At 42.1% G+C, this 12,435-nt stretch overlaps 1 protein-coding gene across 1 annotated transcript in view; it reads right to left on the bottom strand.

Annotated features, from left to right (window-relative positions):
• LOC123841876 (UDP-glucuronosyltransferase 3A1-like) overlaps positions 1 to 11,962 on the bottom strand; it is a 28,707-nt gene extending 16,745 nt beyond the window's left edge. The window contains 2 exon segments of the mRNA XM_064595609.1: positions 9,501 to 9,602; positions 11,869 to 11,962. Of these exon segments, the coding sequence (XP_064451679.1) occupies positions 9,501 to 9,602; positions 11,869 to 11,962 (196 nt within the window).
• Between the last annotated feature and the right edge of the window lie 473 nt (positions 11,963 to 12,435).

The raw sequence follows: 12,435 nt of genomic DNA, 5'->3' as shown, positions 1-12,435 counted from the left end.
AATCTAAAAAGAAACCAAAAACAAATTTTGGAAATGAAAAATGCAATAGACGACATGAAAATTTCACCAGAGGGATTCAAAGGCAGATTTGAGCAAGCAGAAGAAATAATCTGTGAACCTGAAGATAAGACAATGGAAATGATCAAGTGTGAAGAACAGAAAGTTAAAACATTGAAGAAAAGAACACTGCCTAAGGGACCAACATATGCATTGTGGATGCTCAGAAGACAGAAAAATTGGATGAAAGATATGAATATAAACGTCCAGGAAGCTCAACAAACTCCAAGGAAAATGAACTCAGACACCCGCATCAGGACACATTATAATCAAACTTTAGAAAGATAAAGAGCGATTAGTAAAAGCAGCAAGAGAGGGCACATGAAATGATGAGCACTGGGCATTATATGCAATTGATGAATTATTGAATGCTACATCTGAAACTAATGATGTACTATATGTTGGCTAATTGAATTTAAATTAACAAAGTAAAAATAATAAAAGCAGCAAGAGAAAAGTGACTCATCACATACAAATTATTAATTTACTGAACAAAATTATTTGCCAGAGAACATCAATGAGACAAATAGATTTCTTTTCAGGGAGGGGGGATAGGCATCCAATGAAAGAGGGAGAATCTCAAGCAGTTTCCTTGCCAACATGGAGCTGGCCATGGGGATGGACCTCACAACCCTGAGATCATGACTTGAGCCAAAATCAAGAGTCAGATGCTTAATCAACAGAGCCGCCCAGGCACCTCTAAGATTATCAATAGATTTTTAATCAGAAATTTTGATGGCCAGAAGGCAGTGGGCTAATATAGTCCAGGTGCTAAGAAAAAGAATGATCAACAAAAAATTCAGTTATCTGGCAACACTTCAAAAGTGAGGGTGAAATTAACACGTTCCTGGTAAACAAAAGCTAAAGTAGGTTGTTACCACTAGGCCACACTGACAGTAATGCTCCCTGGAGGGGAAAAAGGAGGCCGCCAGATAGTAACTCAAAGGGTATGGAAAAATAAAGATTTTAATAGAGGTAAACGCATAGGGAATTATAAAGCTAGTATTATGGCCATGCTTTCTAACTTGACTTGTGGTTTTTACATGTTTTTTGAAACTAGTATATTTTTAAAAATGTATTATTAGTTTGAAAACAAGTATTATTTAAACTTTATAACTCCAATCAAGTTTTCTCTGTAATTTAATTTACTAACACATTTAAATTAATGATAGTTTAGGTTTGGGGGCACAGAATGTAAAAAGATGTAATTTTGTGATATCAACAATGCAAGGGGTTGGGGTTGAAAAAACATATATGAGGAGAATTTTTGAATTTTATTAAACTTAAACTGTTATAAATTAAAATGTGAGTGACATAGATTTAGCATGTTAAATTAAATCCCCATGGTAGGGTGCCTGGGTGGCTCAGTTGGTTAAGCGACTGCCTTCGGCTCAGGTCATGATCCTGGAGTCCCTGGATCGAGTCCCGCATCGGGCTCCCTGCTCGGCAGGGAGCCTGCTTCTGCCTCTGACCCTCCCCCCTCTCATGTGCTCTCTCTCTCTCATTCTCTCTGTCTCAAATAAATAAATTAAAAAAAAAAAAAAATCTTTAAAAAAAAAAAATCCCCATGGTAACACACATAAAAATATAGCTATAGATATACACAAAAGGAAATGACAAAGGAATTTAACATTTCACAACAAGAATCAACTAAACACAAAAGAAACAGTAATACAGAAAGTGAGGAACAAGAAACCTATAAAGCATATAGACAACAAATAGCAAAAGGACAGAAGTAAGTTTCTCCTTATCAGTAATTACATTCAATGTACATGGACTAAACTCTCCAATGAAAAGACAGACATTAACACAATGGATAAAAGCACATGATCCAAATGTAATAGCCTTGTATGATGACAGACGGAAGCTACACTTGTGGCGACCAGCACATCATAACATGTACAGTTGGTGTATCAATATGTCACATACTTGAAACTACTGTAACATTGTGTGTCAACTATACTTCAATAAAAAGTAATACTTTAAAAAATTAAAAATAGAATGGGATTAACAATAGAGGAAAGAGAATGGGGGTCTATGGGAGCTTCCTGTACTATCTTTGCAACTTTTTGTAAATCTACAATTATTTCAAAATAACAAAATGTATTTAAAAAATAAATACAAAAATAAAAAGCCCACAAACACACACACAACGAAAAACACGATCCAACTATACATATTTTGTTCAACAGACTCACAGTAGATCCAATGAGACAAACAGAAAGGGAAATGATGGGAAAAGATATTCCAAGCAAGGAATAAGCAAAAGAAAGCAGATGAGACAATATCAATCACAATAGACTTTAAATGAAATAAGATTGCAAGAGACAAAGGACATTATATATTAATAAAGATTCAGTATGGCAAAAAGACATAACCTATTAAAAACACATATGCACCTAATGAGAGACCATAAAAATAGCTAAAGCAAAAGTGGCAGAATAGAGAAACAGACACTTCTATGTAATCACTGGACATTCAACACCCACTCTCAATAATGGATAGAAAAACCAGAAAGAAGATCAGTAAGGAGACAGAAGACTTACACACATTGATCCACTAGATGTAACACACATACACAGAACACTCTACCCAACAACAGCATACACATTCTTCTCAAGGGTACCTGGGACTTTTTCCAGCAGAGACCTTATGTTCAGCCACAAATAAGTCTCAATAGATGTTAAAACATACTTATCACAGGCTATCTGACCACACCAGGATAAAGTTAGAAATCAACAACAGACAGAAAACCGGAAAATTCACCAATTATGGAAATTAAACAACATCCTTTTAAATAACTCATGTATCAAAAAGAAATCACAAGGGAAATCATAAAATACATAGAGACAAAAAAAAAAATGAGTATACAACATACCAAAACTTATGTGATGCGCCAAAAGAAGGAGTTAAAAAGGAAATTTACAGCTTTCAATGCCTATATTAAAAAGGAAGTTACCAAATCAATAACCTATTCTGCCACCTTAAGACACTGGGGAAGAAAGTGCACTAAACCTAAAACAGAAGGTAGAAGTAACAAAGATTAGAGGGAAACTAATAAAATTGGAAATAGAAAACCAACAGGAATCAATGAAAGCAGAGCCAGTTCTTTGAAACTTTGAAACAGATCAAGAAAATTCACAAACAAGAAAGATACAAATTATTAGGACCAGAAAGGAAAGAAGGAACACCACTAATGACCACACCGAAATGAAAAGGACTATAGGAGAATTCTATGAACTTTAGATGGCAATCAATTAGACAATGGATGATATGGACAAATTCTTAGACACAAACTACCAAAGTTCACTTAAAGAAGAAAAAGACATTCCAAAGAGACCTGTAAAGAGGAGAGGTTGTTCCATTTGGGTAAAGAGCACAGAATCTCTTGCCATATAGATATCCAAAATATAAATGAAGGTTACACATGTGTCTCCACACACCAAAGGCACAATACACAGCCTCAAGCAAGACTCCTTATCGTCTACAGATTTTCAGACATTACTGATCATGACCAAGGCACTGATTGCCTTCTCTACATGCAAACACTAGTCTTTTAAACAAGACATTCAGTGAAACATTCAACTCCCTCACCAGCCTCAGGCAGCAGGTCTCATAAAATGCCATAATGACTTACTTATAACAGGTTCAAACTGAAATAAATGAAACACAGAACGTTCTGGGCATCAGTCAAACATGAAGGGAAACGGCCATTCCAGCCCCAAGACTGACCACCATAAAAGCCTAAATGCATCCTCCTTTTCCTGCTCTCTCAGTGTATGTTTGGACCAGCTTGAGACTTGCTTTACTACCTCCATGAAGCTTGATTACATTATTAATGAGCTGTTGTATATTTTTAAAGATTTTATGTTGAAGTAATCTCTGCATCCAAAGTGGAGGCTCAAACCCACAATCCCAAGATTGAAAGTTGCGTGCTCTACTGACTGAACCAGCCAAGAGCCTCTAATAAACCATTTTATAACCTCTTTATGTGTATATAAGGCTATAAGTCTCAACATTCAAACCTAACTTCAAACCTAACAGCCTGTCTCTCAGGGTAGCTACAACAATTTAGAAAGAAACAGCAATAATTTTACCCAAACTCCTCCAGAAAAGTGAAAGAGAAACACTACCCAATTCATTCTGTCAGGAAAGTATTGCACTGATAACATTGTCAGAAATAAAGAAAGAAAAAAATCCCAAGAAAATCAGAGAACATGGAACCACACTGACACAGATATAAAATTTAAACCAAAATTTAAGCAAATTACATCTAAAATTACATAAAGGGAAAATACATCCTGACCAAGTGGAATTTGTTCCCAGAATACAAAGTTAGCTTAACATTTGAAAATCAATTAGTGCCATTCATTATTTTGACAAAATAAGCAAAAAAATCATATATTCATACCAATACATGTCTCAAAAGCATGAAATTAGCACTTCATCAAATTAAATATTCTGCTCTTCAAAAGATACTGCTAAGAGAGTGAAATGATAAGTCATTGCCTGGGAAAGAATATTTACAGATTTATACCTGATAAAATACTTATATCTGAAGACTCTATAATAAGAAAAACATGACCCAATTTAAAAATGGGCAAAATTTGGGAAACACTTCATCTGTGAAGATATATGGCTGACAAATAAGCATATGAAAAAATGCATAGCATCATTAGTAATAAAGGAAATGCATATAAAAACCACCATGAAATACAACTAAACACCCACACAACACTGGCTAAAAGTAAAAAGACTAACCATACCAAGTATTGACAAGGATGTGGTGTGCATGGAACTTGCAGTCACTTCTGGTGAGAATGCAGAATGTTACAGCCTCCTGGGAAACAGTGTGGCCATTTCTTAAAAGCTTAAACATACATCGAAACTATGGTTCAGCCACTGTACTCCTACCAATTAATCTGGAGAAAAGACAGTACATATTCATACAAAAGCTTGTACACAACTCTTCAGAGCAAGTTTATTTGTAATAGCTCAAAACAGGAGACAACCCTAATGTCCATCAACAAGCAACTAAATAAACACATTGTGGTAATCCGTACATAGAACACTATTCAGCAATAAAAGGGAATGAACTATGCATACACACATTATAAATGAATCTCAAAATATTTTTTCTGAGTATAATAAATCAAAATATGAGGTGGCATACTTATGATCGAATTTATATAAAATCTACATGATGCAATCTAACACATGATGATGTATTAGGGCTCGATAGGCAATGGGAATAGAAAGGTGGGAGAGGCTGGAGGGGAGATTGTAAAAGAACTTAGAAATGTTCTGGTGGAGGGGCGCCTGGGTGGCTCAGTCGGTTAAGCGACTGCCTTCGGCTCAGGTCATGATCCTGGAGTCTCGGGATCGAGTCCCGCATCGGGCTCCCTGCTCAGCAGGGGGTCTGCTTCTCCCTCTGACCCTCCCCCCTCTCATGATCTCTCTTTCTCTTTCTTTCTCTCTCAAATAAATAAATAAAAATCCTTTGCCAGATCGATGTGGTGCTCTCGCGCTCCCCCCGGGCCGGGTCTAAGCCGCGTCACACGAGGGACGGACATTCATGGCGAATGGGACCGCTCTTCTCGTTCTGCCCGCGGGCCCCTCGCTCCTTCGCCCCTGCCCGCCGTGGCGGTGAGGTCGGGGGTGCGGGGCGGGGGGGGGGGGGTGCAGGCTCCGGCCCGACCCCGCCTTCCCGTGTTCTGCCTGACGGCGCTCGCGGGACCGGGGGCCCCCGACGCAGCGACACTCTCGCTTGCCTTCCCTGGCTTCGTGGGGTGCGCGGTCCTCCCCGCCACGGGGAGGGCCGTCCCGGCGCCGCGCTGCTCACCCGCTTGGGCGCGCTGAGCGCGTTGTGCGCGTGGCCCTCCGTGGTGCCCCTGGGGCGCTCCAGGTCGTCTCAGGTGCCTGAGGCCGAGCCGGGAGCGTCGTTTCCCGTTCCCAGCGACCCCCTCCGTCGGGCCACCGCTGTCGGTGGCGTGTCCGAGGAGCGGGTGGTGGAGTCGGTCAGGGAGGCCCCCCCCGCCCCCCGTGGGACGCGGGCGCCTCGTCGTCCCCGCCGCAAGCTGTGCTGGTGGTGTGGGGACTGGACTTGGTGGGGCGTGTGAGCCGGTTGCGGCGGGCCGAGCCGCGCTCTGGCGCTTGGCCAGCCGAGGGGCCGCCGCCTTTTTGCCCGGCATGCCGTGCTTGTCTCCGCTCGTCGTTGCCTCGCCGGGGGCGCGAAACTCCCGGTTGGTCGGGGACGCGAGCACAGCGTGCGTGGCGGGGCGAAGGGCGGTCTCCTCCTGGGGTCCCGGCCGCGAGCGCTCAGGATTGCCTTGTTGTGCCTGTCCCTTACCGCGTTTGTTTGTTTTGTTTTGTTTTGTTTTCTAAAATTTTTAAAAGAAAAAAAATAAATAAAAATAAATAAAAATCTTTAAAAAAAATGTTCTGGTGGAAGAAGAAATACATTTGTTATCATGATGATGTTGATAGTTTCACAGGTATAGATACATATATAGGCCAGCACATGTATGTCCAAAGATAACAAATTGCCAATATTACTTCCATACAATGGTTTAAACAATGAAGATAAGGAACTTAAGTCTGTGGCCACAAGAACACGATAGGATCATATGGAAATTCTTACTTTATTTTTTTTTTCAAGGTTTTATTTATTTATTTGAGAGAGAGAGAATAAGAGAGAGAGAGCATGAGGGGGGGAGGGTCAGAAGAAGAAGCAGACACCCCACTGAGCAGGGATCCCGATGTGGGACTCGATTCCAGGACTCCAGGATCATGACCTGAGCCAAAGGCAGTCGCTTAACCAACTGAGCCACTCAGGTGCCCTGAAATTCCTGCTTTAAACAACTAAATAAAACCAGACCAAATACATGTTAAAATGGTTTTTAGACATTGCACCCCAGGTAGCACACAACATTCATGGATGGCTGGAGAAAACGTCCAGGATACAGCTCATGGAGGAGAAACCCAGATGTGGTCTGGCCATCTCCCCGAGGGAGCACTTCAGATTTGGGGGAGGACATGGCAGCTAGAATTCACAGGGCAGAATACCAGAATACCACAAGAGAGCTGTAGGGAGAGAAAGCTCTGGGGTTGGGGTCTTCCTGAGAATAGTCAGTGCAAACATGGGAGGAAACTACCCAAGGCACCATAAAGAATAAACAGAACAAAACCCAGAGGTTATACAGAGCCTCTTTTCAAGCCACTACTCAGCCTTGACAGTTAATGAAGATCTAAAGGAAAGCTCCCTGATCAGCTAGATAAAGGTGCATTTTGATCTAAGTCCTGTAACCTTCTCTCAATAGGTTCTAAAATTCAGAGGGAAAGGTGGTTGTAATTTATTAAACTCTATAAACCCCAGCAAAAAGAAACCGACCTCACCTTGATAACAGCAGACTAAGATACTGGGTTCTTTAACTCCCAAAGCTAAAGTGAGCAAATCTAGAGAGATAAACTAAGGAGCCCATGAGTCTAATCAAAGCCTGAATTCCAACATAGGGCTTCCTTACATTCGCTGCTGATCTGCTCTCCTACCTCCAAACCCAAAGAAAGCTGGACTAAATGGCTTCAAGGGGTGGAATTGTCTGGTCAGGACAATGTCCCTCCAGGCAGAACTTCACTTGAGTGTTTGTAGGCAAGCCCCTGAGAACCAAAGATGTAACTACACAGAAGCGCCAAAACAAAGAAGACTTGTCACCTGGGGAATATCTACCTGGTAGAAGGAGAGGTACAGCAAGCTCTCTTAGGAAAAGGAAGAGTCAGAACTGCAGATAATTAAGTCCACTGGAAGGTGGCATCATATACTTGTGATTTCAGTTATTGATTAGAACAATCCTACATCTCAGCAATAGAAACAGTAGCTAATTGAGTTTTTCTGCAGTCATTTATTCATTAAAGTTGTAAATAAAAACCCTATATAGAAGATATCCAAACAGGTAGTTAATACAGGCTCAAAAGGTTCAACAATGAGTATTCCATCAGGTCAATAAAAATAATCCAATCATGTGTTTCCTTATTTGCAGACCTCTACCAATGTCTACTGCTGAAGAGAAACTAAATAATACACTTCACAAAACCTCAGAAATTTCCAGTGAATGGTAAATATTGCAAGAAACTCTGGACAATTAAAACTTGGAACTAAGAATAAAACTAAGGGAATCCATGGGTCCCCTGAATGGTTTGTAATTTTGAGTGTGGGCATGTTTGTTAAAGAGGTAGAGGGTCTAAAGCTTTCAGTAGTTCCTCAACCCATGAGAACCACAAAACAAAATGATCATGGACTACAACTACCATGGTTGGCAGTCAAGGCAAATACACAATCAGACTGACAAACAAGGCAGATACAAAGGGGTGTGTATAGAAAGGATATCCAGGGGCGCCTGGGTGGCTCAGTCATTAAGCGTCTGCCTTCGGCTCAGGTCATGATCCCAGGGTCCTGGGATCGAGCACCACGTCAGGCTCCCTGCTCGGCAGGAAGCCTGCTTCTCCTTCTCCCACTCCCCCTGCTTGTGCTCCCTCTCTCGCGCTCTCTCTCTGTCAAATAAATAAATAAAATCTTTAAAAAAAAAAAAAAAAGAAAGGATATCCAGTGAACAAAATAGAACCTGATTTAGAAGGTGATTAAACAGTAATAGAGCCTGAAGTTCATCTCCAGACTTTCATAATTGCTCAGACTTGTTTTCATCAAAAATGATTAATTTTTTATTTTTTTAAATTAAACTTCAGCAATTCTGAATGAGAAACCCAGTTAAACTTCCAGAACCACCCAACTCTATTATTAACCTGCTGTGCGAACATGAGCAAATATTTTTAGGTCTCTTGTCCTCTATATCCTTGTCTGTCAACAGAAAGACTTGACAAGATTGATGAGCTTCATCTTAGCTACAAATTTTTTGGATTCAGTGACTCAAGAACATCTGACATCACTCTGCACAAGTCATGGGCAGCCAGTGACTTCTCAAGAATATACCATCATCTCATTGATAGATTCTGATCCTAGGACATGACTAAAAGACATCTTTTTAAGAAGCTTTCTTAAAGTTCAGATCTCATAACAGAAGTAGAAAGTAACCTATAAAAAAGGAAGAGCAGCTCTCCTTACATAACAGAAGCTATAAATATGGCTGAACACTTCTGTTCAACACAATTAAAGGCACACCACAGAGCAGTAGTTATCAAAATGATCATAATGATGTATGGAGCTTGCCTGAAAGGGAATGACACCTAGCTAAGCGGGTAAAACATGGAGTTATGGCCAGGTCTACAGAGCCTATTATGATATCCAGCAGGTAACATAAACATACACACTTACAGATTTTTCCACTTCTTTCAATGAAACTAGATTCAGAAAGATTTTGTGCTAAGCAGAGCTGTACAGAAGACACCGTCTCTCTGGGATAGAAGAATTCAATGATTCCAAGAAAACATACCTGGGATTAAAAATTCTTCTCCATAAAGAAGCATAGTGACATTATGACCATGATCTTGAAGAATCTGAGATACCCGGTCCAGCAGTAGATAATGGCTTCCACCTAGGAACAATACAAAATTTCATTTTTGTGAGGATGTGAACAGAGAGTCTGAAATTGATGTGGAGGATGGGGATATGCAAGGTAAGGGGGCAGAGTGTTGATGGTGATCCAAGGAAGATTAATTACTTCAGTCCCCCTGCCTCACTTTGGGTAAGTCCCAGCAGAGATACCTATATCCGGTCTGCCCAAATCTTGACCTGAGGCAATCCTCCATCAAATACTTCCTTTTGTATGGTCTTCATGTCAGTGTGATGAGCTTCTCTGCTTAGGCCTTAAGGAGTTCCTGATCCTAGGTACATATTGATTTTAGCCAGGCCTTATGGAGACACCGTGCCCCAAAGAAATAACTGTACTAGAAATTAGACACAGTGCTGTGTGTGGAATTGGGAAGGGTTCCTAGTAGACAATCAGTCAAAGCTCTTTATAGAATCCTTCTCTCTGGAAATTTATGTTAGAGTGGGAACCAGACACATGGGAACTTGAATATCAGAGCAAGAAATAGGATTTGAAGCAGAACGAGGTAAACCCACCACTTAGAATCAAAATCCTTGAGATTCAAATATATTTGGCAGGATGTTTCCAGTTGGGGCCTGAAAATTGCTAACCATCAAATTAAGGCATTCAGGATAACTGTTGGCCCTTGGGAGGAACTGCAGGATCTTGCACATGATAGACTGGGATAACACCCATCCTAAGATTCCTGAGATTCTAAGGAAGGAGAAGGTTGAACCTCTAGGAGGTACAGGTTCTATCAATACAATGATTTTCTAAAACCATGAGCCAACACGGGGCTTTTTTTTTTTTTTTTTTTTTTGAGTCTATGGGTCTCAGAAGCAAAGAAAGCGAAATCAGGACTAAGGGAATAGAATTTTCCCACATTGGGAAGTGAGGGTTATTTGGAAGATGAAGATCTCATGATTATTGGGTCAGCAGAGAGGGATGCAGGACTACAGTAATGGTGTGTATCTGTGGAAACTACTCTAGTTTTTTATATCTATACTTATGCTGACTGAGGTAACAGGGATTATAGAAAACAAAAATCCCTACCTCTTCAGACTGCCTACTCTTGCTCACATTCAACTCACGGAAGAAATGGAACAGGGGAGAAGTCATCCCACAGAGGCAGCCATTCCTGAGGGTCTTGGTGAGCCCAGTGAAGTCTGGGCCAGAGCAGGGGCTTCCAGCGTCCCCAAACCCGAATTCTCCCTCTCAGAGTCTGGAGGACATGTGCTTTCAAGACGTGAGAAAGCTTGTTTTGTTCTTGTTTTTGTTTTTTGCCATTATCATTAAAAATTAATTTAAAATAGAAATCAAGGTTTTTAAATATTGATTTTTAGGAATCCCCACGGTAAAGAGTAGAGTTTGGGGAAGAGGACAGGTTTGAGGTAAGAAACAGTGAGTAAAGTCCAGAGTGTGTCCATCAGGGAGGTCTGATGTGCTCTTGCAAAAGGCCCCTCCTTTCCCTCACCCTCAGGTTACCTATCAGGAAATAAAAGGGGGACGCCTACACTTATTGCCCAATTAGATGAACTCTGTGGTTTTTCCAGCTCTAGGATCCCCAGATTCAGAGGGATCTAAAAGTGATCCTGGGAGCCCCCTATCCTTTCACAATAGATCCAGAAACTTCTTGGGGAAACTCCATCCTATGATGCCTCCTTAGCCTGAAAATGTTCCTGTGCCTTCTGTTCCCTTTGGGGAAGAGTAAAGGAAATAAACCCGACTTCACGCAGAATTAACTGCTTCACTGTCCTTCAAAACCCTCCAGCAGCAAGGGCGAAAGAGAGAGGGGATTCCCAAGAACTTGATTGTCCTGGGGCCCCCTCCTCGGCCCCGTCAGTTCTCCAGGTGTCCTATTAATGACATTCCCAGTTTGTGCTGCTGCCTACAGGAGCCCCCGTCCTTGGCCTCCAGGGGCCTGAAGTTGACCTCACCTTCCACTTTCTACTGGCAACTACTGCACACCCCATAACTTTTAGGCTGTACCTCTGAAAGTCCCTGCCTTCCCTGGAGTAGGAGGCTCGAGATCTCCAGGTCAGCACTGGATCTAAATTCTGGCCCCAGCTATGCACAATGGGAAGCCCCTCCAGAGCAGATAAAAAGAGGAAATGTTTTTTCTCCTGACCTACACCCTCTTCTCCATAGCCTGGGACCCAAGCCCTGTTTGGAAAACCACATGGAATGACCCTCTGACCCAAGGCTGTCTGCCTGAGCCCGGGCTGAGGTGCCTGGGATGCAGCTGTCTCTGATTCTCCTGCCGAGCACTCACCCAGTGAGGATACAGTCAGAATTTTGGCGGCTTCTGAGAGCAGGAACCCCGGCAGAAGGAAGGCAGCAAGGAGCAGTGTCCATTGCCCCACCATGCTTGCTCCTGTTCCAGCTTTGGGGCACAGCCCTGTGCCCAGAGCCCTGTCCCGGGAGCACTGCACAGCGACCTATGGACTCTGGAAGCATGTGCGCTGCTGGTAGCCAAGTGAATGTACTGGCAGGCAGCTGCGGAAGAGGAGAGGAATGGGTCTTGACTCTTTTCTCTTCTCTATGTTACTTCTGGCCCATCTGCTCCTCCTCCCAGGGTACCTGCTCCACTGGCTAATCTGTCCTCACCCTCCCCAACCTGGAACAATGGGAAGGAGGGGTTAGGGAGCTTTCCTTAACCCCTCTCTGTGCTGTAATCACCACAGTCTCCACAGAGAAGATTCTCTTAACCACGAATGATAGGGACCTTAGGAAGTTCTTTCAAGAGTCACCTCCAGGTGACTGAGACCCATCTCCATTTTAAGGACTCTGAATTTTCCCACCTCCTAACTGCTCTATTGACTTCATACTGCCACCCCCA

The sequence above is a fragment of the Mirounga angustirostris genome, unplaced genomic scaffold, assembly GCF_029215605.1.
Source record: "Mirounga angustirostris isolate CCGP_5_RB_7025 unplaced genomic scaffold, mMirAng1.0.hap1 SCAF_7, whole genome shotgun sequence".
Taxonomy (NCBI): Eukaryota; Metazoa; Chordata; class Mammalia; order Carnivora; family Phocidae; genus Mirounga; species Mirounga angustirostris.
The sequence above is the reverse complement of the archived record's forward strand: the minus strand, read 5'-3'. Positions and strand labels throughout refer to the sequence as shown.